Genomic DNA, 20,857 nt, shown 5'->3' on the forward strand with positions numbered 1-20,857 from the left:
AAGTCTGTTGTTTGCTAAGCTGAGACTTTTTAACTTTGGTTTGTTGAAAAGGTCATGGTGGCTTGTTTTAAATGGAACATTGTGCCAAAATGGGTAGGCTTGCACATCACAATAAGCCCAAAGCAAACAATCTATCTTATGGTGGAATGTTACATGGGAAACAGCATCTGAGATCATGTTTAGTATGTAATCTTGAAAATCCATCAATAAAAATACGGATTCAACCATCAGCATCTAAGCAGCTATATTCCTGAAGTTTAGTGAAACAAAGACACATTTCCAAAATGTGCTTCTTTGAACTGCCTAAAATATACTAAGGACTAGAACTCTCTGATGTATTGTGACATAGCAGTTAAAGTTTCAAAATCCCAGGGATCTTATATTCAGTAGTGCACTTGTAATGCAGCACTCTTTCTCTCTAGCTTGTGCACACTCGTGTGATGCTACTGCACTCCTTCTCAACCTGCACACACCTGCATAATGCTGCAGCATCCCTTCCCCACCCACATGCACTCAATGCAGAATACCCCTCTCCATTTGTACTCAATCCCTCTTCAGATTCTTTGCAAGCTGCCTAGGGCTTGCAACTTCCATCCTGCTTCTCTGGAGGAAGTTGCAAGTCATAGTCATATGAGATCCTCGCTTAACAACCCACAATTCTAGCTTAATGATGGAAACTGGGACTGCTGGGATTGCTGTTGCTAAGGAATGCAATCTTTGACATTGCACACTTTATGACCACATGCTTAGTGACAGAAACTCTGGTCCCAATTGCTGTCATAATTCAAGGACTATCTGTAGTAAATGAATGGTCTTCTATACTTACCGCTGCTTAAATTGCAGTTGATCAAATATATGCAGCAGTGGTTTAATATGGAAAAGGACAATGAGGTAATCTCATTCTAGCATTCATATCTAGAGACAAATTTATCTGTTTTATCGTTTTTATTAGCAGTGTGGTTTAATGTTTAACAGATAGGATTATGACTAGAGAAATGTAGGTTCAAGTGCACCCTTGGCTATAAAAGTACCTGGGTGACTTTGGATTTTGAGTTGGACTCTCAATCCAATCTGCATTGTGCAGGATTCTTGTGGGAAAAATGGAGTAATGTATATTCTGGATGTGTTGCCTTGAGTTCCTGGAAGAAAGTAGGAAATAAACCCAACAATAAGCATCTTCTATTTTTCACTTTGTGACCCCTTGTTTTGTCTTCCCTACCTGGATAACAAAGAAAGAGACTGTAGTTGTACAAAATTTTGCAATGTTACACATTCATCAAAAAGCGACTGCAAATGTCAAGTGCTTTGTTTCAGCTAGACAGTAATTGACTCTTAAGTGGAGGAAAATTGTCCTAGCCTACTCCCAGATTCATTTCAATTAAATTGGGGTTTGTGGAAATCACTCCAAGTTTTTCATAATATGAAGAGCACCATTATTTTTCTATAAAGCTGCAATTTTAAAGGTGCGGAAGCAATGAAAAACGAAATGGTATATGTAATACAAAATAACCAGTTTCAAAAGAGCAGTTTTAATTTCAGTCTTCATGCCGAATTATATTTCATTTGCAATTGAAGATAGAAAAAGTACACGTGATGAAATGTAGTTATCATACACAGAGAAGCCCTATCTTCTTTTGTGTGATGCAAAAGGACCATCATTATCTACATTCCTGAAGTTGCCATAAAAATACTCTGGCATAATTTCTATTATCCTGATGGCTAAGCAATAATCTGCTTCAGAAATAAGGTTTCTGAATGATTGTCTTTTTGAAGCTTTAGTGAGGGAGAAGTTAAGGAATTTATTTTGTACTGATCAGTTATATTGTCTTATGTGGGGTGAAGCTGGAGCAAAAGGAAAAAGGAAGTTTTGATTTATGGGTTTTATCATTTCTCAGATCTGTGGTAGATAGCCTTTCAGAGAACGAGGAATTACAGGGACATAAGGATCTGTCAAAATTGTCTGTGAAAGTTTCTTGGTGCATTGTGTTTTTCGCAAAGGCATTGATAGTACACAAAAAATCAAGTTTCTCTTGAGTCAAGGTCAACTCCTGCTGATTATATGGATAGTCCATGTTATTTTCTTGGCACTGAATGTGAAAGTGATTTGCAGCTGTTTTGTTCCTGTACAGTCTATCCTATATCTCTGGTTTCCTACTCTGATACTAATCAGACGTTCCTCCTGCTTAGTTTTTTTTAGAGATCAGTCAAGATAAGTTAAGATTGGCTATATAACACTGATAGAAACAAAGTGAAATAAGGAGTCTTGATATTTTAAAAATTCCTTTTTTTTTAAATGGAACATTACTGATTAGATGGATTTCTAATGGATGGAAATGAATACTGAGGATATTCATATGATGCTGTTGAATGACTAAAACAATTTGATGAATTGAAGCCAAAGCTGTGCAAGTGCCCCGAATTAGAGTGTCAATTAAAATAATAAATGGTTGAATGGATTTCTTTTAATTTCTCTAAACCATAGATCGAACTGGCCACATTTTGTCCAATTTCAGATATAATAGCAAAGTAGTTACTTGCAGGGTAGAAGCAAAACTTTCTAATCTGAACACTATATTATTGGATCAAAGATCATATGACAATGTCCATGAATCTGATACTTATTGGCATCTTATAGTATGTAATTTTATTGTCTTTTTTCCTTTTTAAAATATGGCATTTTTATTGAAATGCCATATTAAAGCTTCTTCAACCACTCTGAATTGAGGGGAAAAAACATGATTACAGCTGAAAGAAATATTTTGGGACTGGTTGAGGGGAGATGTTGACACTTAGTGTGTGCACGTCAATTGCCTTGGTAATTTAAATTTGTGTGTGTGTGTGTGTGTGTGTGTGTGTATGGTTCATATTCCAGTTAGGCCTTTATATGCTCACAGATGAATATAGAGTGTTTTTAATAATCTCCCCTTCCAAGTTAGTTCTAAGATGATCATTATTAAGGTAATTATGGGTGGCCATATACATTTGAATAATAAATACAATTATTCTGATAATTAACAGGAGGCAAAATGCTTCTTAAAAATAAAATAAAAACTTCTGAGAAAAAATAGTTTGAGTCATGTTTTGTTTAATTACATATGCAATGCTTTATAATCTTTAAATTGCCACAGTCAGATTTTCTTATGTTTTCTCACTGTAGCAACAAACCTGTCTTACTTTGGGTTTTATCATCTTAGATATCATTCAATCTTTCTCTATATTGGAATTGGTAGTATTTAATATTTTCTTTAACAATCCCTTTAGAGGAATGTGCCACTGTATTTCACTGAAATGATCTTTGATTTGCCTTTATTTGTACTATTTGCTGGTTCATTCTATTTGCTCAGAAATTTTTGTCAGTTGGGTTTCTTTTTTTCCACTTTAGGACACTTTCTCAGTATTTTTAATAAAGAGAACATTAATATTGCATTAAATATCCATGTACAGCAGTGATAATTTATCTGTCAGTATCTCATATCCTGTATTTGTGTATGTGTAAGTGAGTGAGCCACATATGTAAGTCTAGGTGGATGGTTTAAATTTTACTAAAAATCACAATCTTGAATCCAAAAATGTCTAGAGTAAAAAAATGCTTCAGTAAAAGTGATAATTTCCTCCAATTTACGTGTTCTACTGTACATATACATATCTTCCCCACAACTCTACATAGTTTTCAGAAAATTTAATTAATATGTGGAAATGCTTTGGGGACTTATGTCTGTCTGGAAGCTGAAAGAGGAAGCTCAAGAACCATAGAAACCAAGCAACCTTAGAGGAGGAGTTCTTTATCGTTTCTGGATTACTACCTCTTTCTATAGATTTTTAAATTAGATCAAAGATAAAGATGTCTTTAAGGCAAATTTGACTCCTGGTGTCTCCATCAGTACAAACAGAAGTGGTTTGCTGTTGTTTTCTTCCAAGCTGGCTTATTGTTCTTATTTGGCTTTCTGGATTGACCAACAGAGAAAAGATTAAATAAAATATTTCCTTCCATAAATAATTTATTATAGCGAAGGAGTCCTTGATGGTCTCTGAGCTTGGTTGTTTGCTTGCAGACGTTTCATTACCTGACTAGGTAACATCTTCAGCATGTTTGCAAGCAAACAGCCAAGTTCAGAGACCACCAAGGGTTCCATAGTTGGACTCTCAGCTACCTATATTCTGTTCTACTGATGCTAATAGCTAATAAAAAATTGCAATTAATGGCTAAAACAAATGTTTGGTTCCTTATAAGTACTGATTACAGACACATATTTTAAAATAGTTTTAACTTGTAATACAATGCATTATCTTCCTCCAATTCATTGATTCTATAGAAATTCAAATTATACAGATATTTGTATGTCAAAAATTAATAAAATATGGTTTGCATGAAAGAAAAATTACCTGTTATTTAAAGTTGAAAATCATTGACGGTGTAGCAGCATGGACAGTAATGATAGTTCGATATAGACTTTTGTGTTCATAGTAGGTAATATTGAGTAAGAGATTAGTAGCTATTTGCATAAAGTTTCTTCTACTCTACCATTTGAAAATTAAATTGTATTTCATCTTCTTCCTGTCATCAAATTAACAGAGCTCTCAAAGATTGGCTTTTTGTTTCCTGAAAGAAGTTTGTTGGCTTATTTGGCAACATTGTAATAATACGCGTTAAAGGGCACCATCATAAACAGCAAAATATAGAAATAGCAGTATTAGAGCAATAGCAACAGCACTATAGCACTTAGACTTATATACCACTTCATTGTGCTTTACAGCCCTCTCTAACAGAGTCAGCATATTGCCCCCAACAATCTGGGCCCACATTTTACCGACCGAAGGATGGAAGGCTGAGTCAACCTTGAGCTGGTCAGGATTGAATTCCTGACAGTGAGTTGTCCTGCAGTACTGCATTCTAACCACTGTGCCACTAGGGCTCTAATTTTCTTATGAATACAAACTGCCTCCAGCCTGGCATATTAGATAATCAATTCACATTCCTATGTAGTAAAGATGCTTTAGGTCAGGGGCAGCCAACCTTTTTATACCTATCACCCACTTTTGTATCTCTGTTAGTAGTAAAGTTTTCTCTAACCGCTCACTGGTTCCACAGTAATGGTGATTTATGAAGTAGGGGACAAAATCCCTACCGCCCACCATGAAAGCTGGAACGCCCACTAGTGGGCAGTAGGGACCAGGTTGACTACCACTGCTTTAGGTCAATAAACTCAGAACAGCTTAGTTTGATGGCATTAAATACCTCTAACACAGGGGTGTCAAACTCACATTGTAACGGCGGCATCAAGTGACCTATCGGGACTTCACCCACCTTCTCTGCTCTAATACCATCAAACATTAACATCTATCTATCCCAGGTCCTTGGGAAAGACTTGATAGGTGGATAAAAATGCCAAACCCAGTCTGACTGTGCAACAAACCATAATAATTATAACTCTGTCCAGTATCCATCCAAAGATGGATGGATACTGGACAGAGAACTCTGCATTTATGGTAGATCAGGAGCCATTTATGGTCTGTCCAGATCATTGTATCTTGGATTTTCTTCTTATTAACTTATTAATAACTGACTGGGATCTGAGAAATGTTGTAATCAATTTTCTTGAAAATATTTTTTTTTCTTCATTTAATAATATTTGATTTTGTACATGTTTTATGAGATTGGTTTATTTACCTACAAAAAGAAAAAAAGTGAATCATTTAGCTATTATTCCTCTATACCAATTGGTAGAATTATTGAACGTAGTTTTATTTTTGACCTTTTAATTACCAGAAAAGCATCACAGGCTGGGAGATATTTCTCTGAGACTAGAGTAGGGATGATAGAAAGTGTAGGATTGGAAAGCCTATGAGGTGAAGCCTTTCAGCAGACTATCATTGCTGTGGTACTCTGATCAAGTGATATTTAGAAAACTTCTTTGCTACATAAAACCCACGGCATAAGGATAGGCATAAACGTATTTCTTTTGCAAAGGCATCCCAATACTTGATAGTGCCTGGAATTCTCTTCGTTTTGTTCAGCTTGGAGATTTTTTACATGGAACCTCACTGTAAGTGAAATTCCAACTGTTTAGGTAAGTATGACAAACCAATTGAAAGAACCATTAGTGGTCACCTACCTGCCAATTCAAGCAGACTGAAAGACATAAAACTATATGATGCCCCATGCTGCAGTTAGCATGGATTAATTGCTCATGCTTGTTTGCATCTACTGATGCAGTTGAATACCAAAAGCTGATCAATGTGAAATTTAGTACATGTGATGGAGGCTTCCAGCACTAAATAACTTTTTTATTTTCCTTATAGCTATGATTTATAGCAGATAGCCTGAAATAATACTAAGTTGTATACTAAGCAAGATAAGTTTTCAGCATTGTTGATCCCAAAGCCAATAATAAATACTTCATTTGTTGATATGAAGTCTTGAAGAAAAAATTACAATCAAACTGAAGTCCTAATTCTCTCTCTACATTTTATTAATAGTTAATTTATAACCTCAGAAAATAACAAAGGCTGATAAAGTTCTCCAGATTGTTCTTGAATTGTTCAGTGATCACTAAGTAGCAGACTAGCATATTAATTTGGTAATGATAGAACTTTAGGACACAATATATTCTTTAAAATATTATAATAAAAATACTCCCTTTTTATGACTGTAATATTTCAGGATAGAATCAGGACAACTGGATGCAGTTGAGCATTTACTGGCTGGGTGACTTTCCTGACACTACCTAGAATTCACAGCAGATATTTTTTTTTATGCCCTAGAAGAGAAACATCTGTTGCTACCCAGGATTGAACTCTCAACCTTCTGACGAGGTGAGTGTCTTCACTACTAGGCCACCATGGCACTCCTTTAAATTTTTTTTACAGTGAATAGGCCAAAAGAAAGCAGTGTTAGAAGTGATAACTATTTCACATCTGCCGTTACACAAGTCACTAATTTCATGAAGGAAGGAATCTTTGAAGCATTTTGGATGTCTAACAAGTTTAAATAATTAAAGAAATAATAATAATTTCTTAGAACAGCTAACATACTGCAACAATGCCTTTAAAACCATCAAACAACAACATCTGCCTAGAGATCTACCCCAGGTCCTTGGGAAGGACTTGATAGGGGAAAAAAACACCAAATCCAGTCTAAACATCTGGCTTGATTATGTGACCAACAACAAGAAGACTAACACCAACAACAACTTTAGGAACTTTGTCAATATTTGCAAATTTTGAATTTACCCTAATTTTACCAAACACTCTGTTTATCTCTCTCACACTCCAAGCATAATAGCAAGAAAGAATAACACCTGGAGGTCTGCTATATTATTTACTGCTCTATACTTATCTACTTTATGGTGACCAGAGGATCAACTTTGAAAACCTGGGGGATAATTAATGGAATGACTTTTGTATATTGGAACTAACTAGCAAATTAAAAGGTGGGTCTAAGAATTATTGGGAAAATCGCCTGGATTGTATAAATGGAATTTATTGACTGTGTGATATAAAGAACTATAACTATTATATTCCCTGATGGACAATACTAAGATTAAGTAATCTGCTGGCTTTGGGAAGTCAAAAAGAATAGATTCTCAAGGACATTCATTCTGCTATATTTGTAAATAGGTTAGATATTGTGATTAATTTTCTTTTAAGACAGAGTAGAGTAATATATAGATTCTTCATTTTTTTTTTCTTTAAAATACCAGATAAGAAAAAAAAAGTGCAAAAATTTTGTATGGATTAAGCTTTTTTAAAAAAAGCTTTGTCTCGTTATATCAACTCTAGAATTTATAAACATATATTTCTTTGACATACCTATTTCTTTGAATGAAAAATGACCTCTATTAGCTCTAGATTCAGATATTGTGCTTTCACTCCGAAGATTTTGATAAGACTGCCACCCTGTGGTTTCATGGTTAAATACTGACATTTCTTTTTCTAGCTGTAGAGCACGAACATCAAGTTATTTGGAAATGCAAAGGAACTACTGGCAATTTTTTTAAAAAACTTAAACCTTACACAGTATATGTCCTAGCATGTCTAAATTAACTATCTAGTAATAATTATAAACTCAAAAAATATTTCAACAGCAAAATTAAAGGCATCTATATTTATCTCTCTGTTGGTATACTTTTGTTAGTCTTGACTCCTGGCGATTGCTTGAGTAAGTCCCTGCAATTTTCTTGGTAATATTTTTCAAAATAGATTTGCTTTCCTGAGTTGAAGCAGAGTGACTGGCTAAAGTCACTTACCAAATGACCTTGTTTTTATCTGGAATGGGATTCATTGAGTGCAGTGACCTCATTTGGACAAAGCTTAAGAGGAATAATGATCTTGTGTTTTGGTAATTTCTGTTCTGTTTCCAAACCTTTGTTGTAATGCTTGTGTAATAATATAGTAGCACAAAACAAAGCTGTAGTAAATACAAAGGGGCATACTATACTCTGATGTAAAAAATCTGGTGTTAAGAACACAGCTAATTTTCTAGCATTCCAGAATCACAAGGTACATCATGCTATGCAGACTGATTCATGATTTTAAAGAACAGCAAACCTATCAGCAAGCATTGGTATTACCGTATTTGCCGGCGTATAAGACGACTTTTTTGCCCCGAAAAACATGCCTCCAAGTGGGGGTCGTCTTATACGCCGGTATATCCACTGCCGGCTTTCGGATGCTTGTTGGACGCAGCGAAGGCGCCTCTGGCTTCCCGGATCCCCTGCGTCGCTTCCGCTTCATCCCGCTCGCCTCGCTCCACCCGAGGCTGCAGCCTTCCTGCTCTTCCCACGGCCCCTGGCACTCCGCCCTGCCGCTGCAGCCCCGGGATTTCTGGAGGGCGTTTCTGGTGGTGGTGGGGGTTGTCTTATACGCCGGGTCGTCTTATACGCCGGCAAATACGGTATCTCCCAAGTGGCACAAATACTTTTTTTCAATCATTCTGTATCAGATACTATTTTTTATTTTTTTTGCATGTTACACTGTCTCTCCACTTCCCCTCTCCCCCAGACATTGGTTTTCTATGGACATTTAGAGATTTGGTTTTTGTTTCATTCTTTTAACAAGGTGCACTTTCCCACTAAATGTTGCCTGTTGCTTTTATTAGAGACATCTGCTTTTAATACCCCATTTTCCTACACATTTAAGATTAATGGTTTGGCAGGCAATGGTAAACCATTTGCATTTTATTATCAAGTAAATGAGAATAAACTTGATTTGACATTTTGGTGTTAATGTTAATGGAATTTAAGATACAGTTTGCTTTTCTCTGTCTTCTTCTGTGTTCAAATGTGATTTTATATTTCGATACTATTGATTATCTTAAGCAGATTGACCAGAAATTATGATGCTTTGCTTGCAGTGGGAAAAATATTATACAATATGGCACCTGAACCAAACATCAGCACGAAGTGTGATCCTGCTGAGAACAATTCATAAGCAATTTTGAGGCAGTGAAGTGAATACATCTATCCCACTCCAGTGTGTGTTTCACTGACTTGTAGTACTCTGCTCCAGTCTGATAGAAATATTGCTGTTCTGCAGGAAGCAAGCATTATTACCAGGTTGCCTTCGACTTAAGACCAGAATTGAGCCCAACATTTCTGTTGTTAAGTGAGATATTTGTTAAGGAAGTTTTGCCCCATTTTATGACATTCCTTGCCACAGCTGTTAAGTGAATCACTGCATTTGTTAAATTAGTAACACAGCTGTTAAGTTGCAAAAGGTGATGACCTCAGGATACGGCAACCTTGACCTCAGGACACTACAATCTTCATAAATACGACTCAGTTGCCTAACGTCTGAATTCTGATGACATGATGATAGGGATGCTGCAACCATCATAAGTGCGAAAAATGGTCACTTTTTTCAGTGCCATTGTAACTTCGAATGGTCACTAAACGAACTGTTGTAAATCGCACAGTACCTATGTTTGTTCATATTGGTATGCCAGTGGCAAGCACAGAAGTCTCCCATTCATTGCTGATTTCAGAAATGAATGTCAGTACAGATAATCCTCAATTTACAACCACAGTGGTTTGAAATTTCCATTGCTAATTGATGAAGTTGTAATGCAGGCTGTTTCAGTTGTTGTCGTTACCTGAATCCAATGGAGGTTGGGCAAGGGAAATTTCTGCTTAGCTTCCCATTACCAAAATCCGTGGGGGAAATGGCAGAAAATTGCAAGTTCCAGGAAAGCAGGCAAGTGGCTGTTGTGAGGTGGGGGAAGGAGAAGTATGCGGGGTGTGGAGGGATTGGACATGAGACATGGGGGTGTTTAGCAGTGTGTGAGAGGCACCCTGTAAGTCAGGGAGGGTATCTGGTACACAGAGGTCTTTGTGGTTTGAGGTGGATGTGCAGGGGTGCACAGCAATGAGAAGTGCTTTGTGGGACAGGAAGGTTCACTGTGGTGCTGTGCAGGTCTGGGAGAGTGCAGCAGTGCATGAAAGAGGTACCATGTAGCTCTTGGTAGCAGTGCACTAGAGGCATCACAAGCATACCAGAGGCATCAGAAAGGTTGGGTTAGGGGAATGTGCAAGAAGTGACACATTGGCTGGGGAGGAGTCGTGGTGCACAAGGGTGCATGAGAAATGCCACCTGGGTTAGGAAGTCAGTGCTATATGGATCAGGGCAGGGGGATGGGAATACAAGGCAGTGTGCAGGAAGTGCCACGTGGATTGGACAGGGTGTGCAGGGGTATGGCATAAGTTGGGGAATGTGCATAAGGATGTGTGAATGGCCAGCAAAGTGTAAGCACAGAGGAGCTAGGAAAGAGTGTGCAGGTGGAAGAGACCTACCCCAATGACCTTTGACCTTCCCTGCCAACCAGTGACGTTGGAAGGGAAGGTTGCAAATACCAATCATATGCATATGTGATGTAGCACTCTTCAAGAACCTCAAAAGATGCCATGCAGAGGAAAATCAAGACATCTTCTCTATAATTGCAGGATGTCTTAACATGGAATAATTGTTTTATGTTACAGAAAGACAAATTTCATATTGTATATCGACATTCTGTAGAAATTAGTTGTTCTATAGTTAAAGCAATTACTTAGAAATGAGTTGGCTTATCAGATAGAGATCAGATAGTAATCTGCTGGGGATACTTTCATTTGAATTCTTGAACTGACCAAGGGTTGAAATTAATGACAATGTGTATGTTTTATGTGTGAGTGTACACACAGACACACATGGCACATGATAACTCTTGGTTGTACAACGTTGTTCTAATGTTATTCTTAATTGCCAATGGTCTTTTAAAATCATACATGTAGGAAATCATTTTAATTAAATGAAACAACTAATTTGAATTAAAATAACTTCTCCCAATTTTCTCTTTAGCTGCCATGCATTGTTCTCTATTGCATCTATGCAACATTCAGCATTTTAATGTAATTTTCAGTATATTACTTTTTTTTTTCTATTATGTTTCTCATTTGCTTCTGAAACAGAAGACATTAAATTTACAGGGGTTTTAGAGACTTTATTTATGTATAAACAATTTAAACACTTTGCCATAAATTATCTTTGCCTGTCTCTATTCTTTGCTTAGCAGCAAATTAAAATTAATATAAAAACTCAATGAACAATTCATACATGTATAATACAAAAAAGTTTTGTACCAAAGTTCTTATTAGACTCATTTTTTATTTTTTTTTATTTTTTTCTTAGTGACCATAATGTGATTGTCTCAGTTTCTTGACCAAACAAACACACTAATATTTTTTTCTTTTTAAAATCTGAAACAGTGATTGTGCCTTCTGGCTGATGTATGTACAGGGTGATCTGAATTGGTGCCCATTTGCAACAGTGTTAACACAATGCCCACAGCTCTACCAGAACTGACCAACAAACTACTGAATCTAAACAGACTACACCCTGCAACTGTGTTACTGTCCACAATGGAATCTTCAAAGACAAACAGAGTATGAAATTTATCAGTAGTGATTTATAGCCACAATTTCAAATTGAACATTACACTCTGCCCTCTTTGAATAAGTTAACCTTAGGCCAGACAAACGCAGGGTCAGAGTGCAAGTTCAGATTTATATTCCTTAATATATTTCTGTTCCTATTTCCAGTGCTCTGTTGCTCCTGTTCTCCTTCCAGTTGCTACACACAAATCACCCCAGAAGTCATGTATTAAATGCACCTGTATTTTGCCTTTAAATGAAAAACCTCGAGAATGTTTTATCAAATAAGCAGCCTGAAGAATGTTTCTTATCAGCTGACTTAGTGGATGGTGGGTGGCCCTCTTGGATTTCTTGAACATTTGCTCACATGTGAATGGAGTGAGGTAATATAAGATGAGGCCTTCTTTATCAATTTTTTTGTTGTGAAATTATTATTATTATTTTTCTTTAGACCCACAACAAGTGGGTAATATTTATGGGGTACTTTTGAACTTAAGTGACTTAAAAGTGTTCAGTCTGGCTTTAGTCCACTTCAGGATGTCGTTCTTAATCCCTTGAACAGCAGCATTTGACTCAAAAAATGTGAGCTCGCTTGCCACTCCTTATCCCAAAGCAGCTCAGCTGAGTGCCCCCGATGGTCTTCATCTCCTTAGGAGAGGAGATAACAGTTGTAACTACTGATTCATCCAGGCAAGGATGACAGCAGATTAATTGGTTACCTCTTTCCCATTTCATTCTGTCTTAAGAACTGGATGTTGCTGCTACTGTCTGCCAGCTCTGGATACTGCTCTACAGGGAGCACATAGTATCCTTCATAGCCTTGGACTCTCCCTGTGCTCAAAAGCTGCTGCTTCTCTCCTTCAGTCCACAGGCGGCTCCCCTCTTTGCCATCCCGTGCCTTCTGTTGCTCTTTGGCCCAGGCTGACCCCAAAGCCCGCTGCCGAGCTTGGTCCAGAACTCTAGCCTTTTCTTCATCCAGAGTGTCTGGGGTCAGACCGTAACGTATGTTAATCAATAAGGTAGAATATTGGAATTCAACGTTGGTAAACCTTCGAGTCCTTCCATTGATTAGGAGGGTTGGCTGGGACACTGTCACATTGACTCCACTATCCAATACTTTGCGTCCACTTGTCATGGCCAGAGTGACAAGATCACCATCAGAGGAGCCAATCTTGACGAAATAATGGGTGTCTTTCCCCTCAATGCTATAGTGCATTTTGTCCAAGTAGTAAGCATTATTAAGCACTGAAGCAATTTTTCGGCTGTCTTCCGTTGCAGTGCTTGAAATGCCAGTGGTTACTTTGCCCTCCTTCACAGCAAACATGATCCCCTTACCTATAATCGGAGTAGTGGTTGCAAACCAGTGACCTGCTTTCTCTCTACGACTGGCATGTAATTTTTTTGATATGACTTGTCCCTCAAGGGCCATGAAGCCTTGGTTGTGCCTCTCTGTTGTTTGCTGCACACCGGTAATTAACTAAAACAAAAATAAGAGGGAAAATACATTATTGATAAATACAGACAGATACAAACATTGTCTGATATTAAGAGGTGAAATGCTAGAGGAGCAATTGATTGGGGAAGGTGCTCTTTAATCATAACTAAGGTAATATTTCAAATGTAAATATGAAAAGATATTATGCTGGAATTCTAAACAAAAGTTACATAAAAATATATCCACCTAATCCAGTCCAATCCATCAGTGTTTCTGTGGTTTTACTCTTATCAGCTGTGCTTGTTATTGTTAACTTTACAAAACAACAGGGCCAGGCAAAGCATTCAAATATCCATTTCACAAAAAGCATTGGCACGATCAGCACATTCCTCTAATTCTGATGTTAAAGAATGGATACAAGATAGCAATAGCACTTAAGACTTATATACCGCTTCACAGCCTTCTCTAAGTGTTAGCAGAGCTAACATAGTTAGCATATTGCCCCCAACAATCTGGGTCCTCATTTTACCAACCTCGGAAGGATGGAAGGATGAGTCAACATTAAGCCTGGTGAGATTCGAACTGCCAAATTGCAGTCAGCTGGCAGTCAGCAGAAGTAGCCTATAATACTGCATTCTAAACCACTGTGCCACCACAGCTTCTGGAACATTTGTAATCATATCTTGAAATGTCTTTAAATTCTACAAATTTTTAAAAATGCTTATGAAATTTGCAAAGCACTCCCTAGATGGCAACCCCAAAACATAACGCTGAAGAAAACTATGTAGCTACAGAAAGTCACTGCTTACCTGACCATGTTCACATGCCTGTGATTCTGACAGTTCATAAGGAGGTGGTACAAAGTACATTTTTGCTCTTGGGAAACCAGGTATAATGTTGCTGAGTTGAAAGCCAAACATCACTAGCCAGCTTTTCACATCTAAGAATTAAAATAAGCACTTTTAGGAAAGGTGAAGACGGCTTGTAAACAGTACTAGAATTGAATCCGGGCCTAGTTATTAAAGCCAGGATGGGATCTGAAGCATTTTTCTTGACAATTTGGATAATAAATGTTTTACAAAAAGTAAAATGATAGATATTGCGTCATTGCTACAAGAAGCAAGAACATTCATAGGAGAAGCTTTTCTGAGTTTTGGCAAGTATTTATTTATTTTTATTTATTTTATTTGTCAATCGCTTACAAGATAATAGGTATAAGTACAAACATGAGTAAGAATACAGGAAATAGGTATGAATAAATGGGGACAATAGGACAGGGACGGTAGGAACTATGGTGCACTTATGCATGCCCTTACAGACCTCTTAGGAATGGGGTGAGGTCTTTTGGCAAGTAAAATGCATATAATGCTTTTTAACTAGAAAATCATCATAAATGAAAGAAAAAGTATGCTACAGATATCGCCCCCACCAAAAAATATCTAAAACTTTATTTATCGTATCTATGGTGCGGAACAGGTAGTCCTCGACTTACGACCACAATTGAGCCCAACATTTCTGTTGCTCAGTGAAATGTTTGTTAACTGGGTTTTGTCCCATTTTACGACATTATTGCCACAGTTGTTAAGTGAAACACTGCAGTTATTAAATTAGGAACATGGTTTTTAAATGAATCTGGCTTCCCCATTGTCTTTGCTTGTCAGAAGTTTGCAAAAGGTGATCACATGACCCTGGGATATTGCACCCATCATAAATATGAGTCAGTTGCCAAGGGTCTAAATTTTGATGATGTGACTTTGGTGATGCTGCAATGGTTGTAAAATGGTCATAAGTCACTTTTTTCCAGTGCCATTATAACTTCGGACAGTCACTAAATGAACTGTTGTAAGTCGAGTACTATCCATTATCTTTCAATTTTTATTTTTTTTTAGCTATTCTAATAGGAAATAAAAGGAAGGAAGGAGAATAGCACAGCCTGTTTCAGGATTCATGTTCTACTTTGCATAAGGAAAGGAAGAATTTCCTTTCTTGGTAACAGGTGTCGGATGTCACCAGGGGCTGGGTATGGAAGGCCATGGTAAAAAGAGAAGAAAAAGCAATAAGGCAAGATTAATAATTTGGGGTCAAGGAAACAGTAAATTTATGGAAAGCTATTAGTTAGGAAAACATGTTGACCAACTAACTATCCAATCCTGATTCCCTTTGGATATTTTGGAGCTTCAGTTTCCATAATTTTCAGCCAGGATGGTCAAAATGGATATGGGAAGCATCTGTTTAAAACATTTGTTGGACACATTTCTTAATCCTTTTCATTCCAGCCACTTTTACACAATGCTTCTGTTGCAGCTGCCTCATTATATGCTGATAGAATTTGATTCAAAGGCTTTGGGATATACTTCTGTCTGTCTGTCTGTCTATTTGTCTGTCTCTATCCTCCCACCTACCATCAATCTATCTTATCTATCTTATCTATCTTATCTATCTAGTCTCTCTTAAAAGACTATATCATAGACATCATGGAGGATATTAAAGATTTCCCCGACTCCAATAATTTATGCTTTAGCTTTCTTGAAATATAATTCATTTTGCCTAACTTTTAAAGTTTTTGTAAATTACAGTTAGCTGCATGAATGGAAATATTTCTCTTTCTTTAAAAAAATGTGTGACACATTCTATTCGGAAAAAGGTTTTATTGACTAGTTGCGAATTTTTTTTCTTTGGAAGCACCCATAAATAACTTAACACTAAGTGGCAAATTAATGCCAACAGAGTAGAATATTTACGCAACATGTGGAAGGAAACATTACTTTACATTTTAAGAAAACCTTTCCCATTTTGGCATGACAGCTGGCATTGGGAAATTAGCGTCCATATGTACTCATGTTAAAGTAAAAGAGTATTATATATTTATAAATACTTAAAATGGAAATGATTTAAATAAATTATTCACTCTTGCAAGATTTTGGATGAAAATATGTGAGATCTCAGACGTGAGCTTGTAAAAGAAAATTAGCCAATTCTAAACTTGTTCAACCACGATTAGGGAACTGGAGGTTAAAACAAAAGATGATCCCTTGACTCCCCACAAAGAACAGTTGCAAAAATTGGGTATGTCTAGTTTAATGAAAAGAAAGAGTAGGGGTGACATGATAGCAGTGTTCCAATATCTCAGGGGCTGCAACCTATTTTCCAAAGCACCTGCAGGCAGGACAAGAAGCAATGGATGGAAATTAATCAAGGCGAAAGCCAACCTAGAACTTAGAAGAAATTTTCTAACAGTTAAAACAATTAATTTGTTTTAACTTGCTTCCAGAACTTGTGGGTGCTCCAACATTGGAGATTTTAAAGAAGAGATTGGACAACCAGTTGTCTGAAATGGTATAGGGTTTCCTGCTTGAGCAGAGGGTTGGAGTAGAAGACCTCCAAGATCCCCCCCAGCTCTGTTCTTCTGTTAACCAGTTTTTGGGTAGGGAAATGCCCATACCTAAAATGATTTCTAGTCTCTGGATTACACAATAGCTACACTTGCCTTGAGTGAGTTTCAATGCAGATCAAAAGCACCCTTTTCCCTACCAGTACTGATTCTTACTGGCTTGATTTGATCCCTGTTCTGCTTTAGGATATGGATAAATTTCATTCCCATTACAGTCATTCTATTATTAGAAGCCTGGTTAGTTTCTCTTTCTTTCATCATTTTGTTTGCAAATAAAGTCCCAACAAACCACTCTAAAAAGGATTTGGAACTTTAACAACATAGTAACATAAAAACTCCTTTTTCCCCCTGAGAAAACATATATTTTTATAGGACTTCTGTAGCAATATTCTGTAGCAATCATGCAATATTTATCAGTTAAGGTAATTCGAAGACTACTGAAATGGGGATAGTGTTCCTTTTGTTGGATACTTCATCTTCATCCAACCAAATTCTTTTCTTCATAGTACAGAATAAAGGAGGCTTCAATTGGTGTCTTACTTTATTCTGCTTCTATGTATATAAAAGTGGCTACGGCTGAAATGAGCAAAGGCCTTTTCCTTTGAGATTCTCCATGCTTATTACCCAGTATTGTTTCCTACGACCCTGGAAAGTTTTGTGCCTTTTAAGAAAAATATAGATAATACAGATGGTTGATATTAAGTCCTTTGCCCTTTTCCCCCTCTTGCCTGTTGTTCATCTTTCTGTCTCTGCTATGCCTGCCTTTTGTTCTGTTTTGTCAGCCAATGGTTTTGAAGTTTACTGATGTTTAATAAATAAATATCAAGCTATACTTTTGCTAGCTGAAATGAATAGTATGCTTGCTTGCTGTGACCTGGCTTTAGAGATTTGATTTTGAGTGTGATTAAAAACTAAACTAGTAATTATCCACATATATTTTCGAACAGTCTAAATTCAAACCAAAAAAAAGTCCAAATAATAGACAGTTGCATTGTAATGCAACACATCATTTTACTTTATTTTTGTTATTGAATTCAAATCTTTGAGCTTAACCCAGAGGACAAGATTTTTTTTTGCTTCTGCACCTTCTGTAAAACACTTTAAATTCTGACCACATTCCCTTTTCTTTCTCAATTGGGGAAAGCAAATCAACCCCTACCCAGAACACTACAACCTACCACTAATGGTATACAAACCATTGGCTGACAAACATTGAACTATATCCTTAGCATATAATATATCTCAAAGCATTGCTAAATCCACCTGAATTAAATGGCTGTATATAACAGATGAAGCAATGGGATTGCATATGCAAATTGGTGCAAAATATGTTTATAAAAATCTAACTTTTAGCATTTTATATTGGTAAGGTTAATTCACATACACAAAGTGTGATTCTTCTGCTCAATCTAAAAACAGTTATTACATGGATTAACTTGATGCATATCTAATCCTTGTGTATTTCTTTTTTAAAAAAAAATACATATAATCATGTGTGTCCAACAGTTTCTAGCTGAACTTAAACCCACTGAACTGGAAGCATGATTACATCACCAGTTAGTCATTAACCAGTGCAATCTTCTTCCTATCCTGCTCAAAATGAAGAATGTTGAGTCTGTACTTGATATTAAATGAATTTCCTAAGAGCAAAATAGCATTCTTACACTTTTTTTACAATGTTCCTTAGATTTCCAGACTATTAATTATTTCTCACCTGTCACATAGTTCTTTAAATCCAGTTCATTGCTGAGAGGATTGTTGCTCTTGAACATATACAAGTTGAATGGGGCAGGTTCCTTACCAACATTTTTCCACATTGTATAATCAGGAGAGGTCCAACGTGCAGCCAAAACATCATAATCTCTTTGAGTAAAGTGGACCAGTTTTGTTAAGGGATCATATAGCCCTCCATGAAATCCAATGACTATTTGGAAGTCAGGATTAGAATCGTGATAGATCTCTCCATAGGCTGTGTATTGCAGTTGCTTGATCATTAGACCATTGATGCTGAAAACTGCCAATGGTGTACCTGTATTATCCGAGGCAACATAGTATTCTTCTCCACTGCTGCTTTCCATTGCAAAAAGGTGACCTTGCAGATCATAGTACAGAGAGGTAATTTCTGAATTTGAGTGGTTATACACATGTGTTATCCTAGTTGGGTTGTGAAGATCAGCATAAAAATATTGAAGGTGATGTCCCAAGTTAGTTTTGTAAGAAGCTCGTCTTCCTAATCCATCGTAACGGTATTGAACGCTCCATCCATTTGCTTTATTATAAGCTCTTGTTAAGAGGCCCTTGGAATTGTATTCAAATGTGTCAGAACCTCTTTGACACAAAAAACCATCATCATCAATCTTATACTGCATATCACCTAGTCGCGTAATTCTATCTCTTAGATCATAGCGCAGTGGCATCAATCGGATACTGTTCCCAGGATTCAAGAGATGCAAGTTGCCATTTAGATCATAATTGTAACGCCAGTTTGGTCTGTCATTGACTGCCACACTCTGAAGCTGCCCATCTCCATCATAATCATATGTATACTTAGTTGTATTGGCATAAGGCCCAAGTTTTAATTCTCTCTTAGTTACCCTTCCCATACTGTCATATTGCACTGTCATCCAGTACATGAGTGATCGGAACATTTCATACTGAACTTCTTTAATCCGTCCATGTGTATCAAAATGTTTGCTCAGTGTCATTACAGCCGTAGTGATTATTTGATTTATATCATAATAGATTACCCCAAATTTGCCAAAGTGCTCTACTTTGCCTGAGATTTCATCATAACGATAGAGGTCAACCGGAAGAGGAATCTCACTTATTATAGGCTTGATGCTAGCTATTCGAAAACTATTATCATGATAGGTATAATCAAACCTAGCATTGACCATACCTTCTTCAGAGAATCTGTAAATCTGTTTGTCAACCAGAGGGCCAATTTTACGATAGCGGATGGTGCAAGAAAAGCCTCCGCTCTGTAGGTTAACCATCTTCAGAACTCCCGTAGTTTCATCATATCCAAAAGTCACTGCTGTGCTGTCATACGCAATCTCCGACAACTTGGATAGCTTCCCATATTTGTAGAAAACTTGCCGACCAGTTCCTAAAAAAGATGTTTTCAAAATCCTTCCATCATCGCTGTAATCAAAAATCACTGAAGCATTACTTTCAGGTGGGTTATAAATGTTTCGAATATAGCCGATTGAGGTGTGAGTGCTCATGCTGTGTCGAGCTATACTTGGCATAGTGACAGCATGCAGCCGATCTGAAGAGTCATATTCAAAGATGTACTGCCGCTGACTTTGAAGGAGTAGCACCATAGACTATTGAAAAAACAAAGTCATATTTTATGTTTGTTTTATCAAAAATATATCAGATGGGTATCACAATACAACACAAACCATTAAGGATTCCTTATACATGACAGTTACAGCTACTGCTGTTATAAACATTTAATGCATATGGCTATTGATTTATTTGACAGGGCAACCCCCCCCCCCCCCAAAAAAAAAATTGATACACAATTATAAAATAAATAATAGTACATTCTGTTCTATTTTTGTCATTAGGCTGATAAAGAAATATTAAACTCCATATTGACTTCATTTTCATAAATTCGGGTAATCGTATGCAGGCATGTTGTATACTATGCTGATATTACACTAAAGAATGCCACAATATTAAGCATACCTTTAAGAGTCCTTTGGATTTACTATGAATTTTTTTAAACCATAAACAGACTTTTTGCAATTCATGGCATAGAACCTGAAAAGTTTTATCATGCAACGTGTTATCCCATTAACATTTAATTAGCAAAGTTCATAAGTAACAGTTACGGTATTTTGCCACAAAAAATCTGATTGTGGCAAACTACTCTTAAAATGGGATTTCTTGCAGTTTTTAAAGGGAAGCTGGTTCTTATAAGAGCTGACCTCACTTCATTTTAAACCAGAATCAAAGGATTTGTATTCCAAGGTTTTCAATGAGAGTGCTTCAGCTTATATAATTATTTAATTAATTAGTCATTATTTAATTATGTCTATTTCATAAAAATATTTAAAAGTTACAGTTTGAAATATATTTATTAAACATTAAACTCCTGGATTGATCTGCCTGCATATA

General features: G+C 36.7%; 1 protein-coding gene across 4 annotated transcripts in view; it reads right to left on the reverse strand.

The window, feature by feature from the left end:
• Positions 1-11,458: 11,458 nt before the first annotated feature.
• TENM2 (teneurin transmembrane protein 2) overlaps positions 11,459-20,857 on the reverse strand; it is a 1,019,238-nt gene continuing 1,009,839 nt past the window's right edge. For 3 of the 4 annotated variants that reach the window (XM_087955491.1, XM_087955490.1, XM_087955492.1), the window contains 3 exons: positions 18,444-20,058; positions 14,148-14,278; positions 11,459-13,380 (listed from right to left, as the gene is read on the reverse strand). In XM_087955491.1, the coding sequence (XP_087811617.1) occupies positions 12,619-13,380; positions 14,148-14,278; positions 18,444-20,058 (2,508 nt within the window). In that variant the 3' untranslated portion in view covers positions 11,459-12,618. The remainder of the gene's footprint in view (positions 13,381-14,147; positions 14,279-18,443; positions 20,059-20,857) is intronic. The other variant, XM_087955493.1, reaches the window with a different exon arrangement.

This window comes from Notechis scutatus, chromosome 2 (assembly GCF_049901735.1).
Source record: "Notechis scutatus isolate UNSWTSFEM ecotype Mainland chromosome 2, rNotScu1.2, whole genome shotgun sequence".
NCBI classification, from domain to species: domain Eukaryota; kingdom Metazoa; phylum Chordata; class Lepidosauria; order Squamata; family Elapidae; genus Notechis; species Notechis scutatus.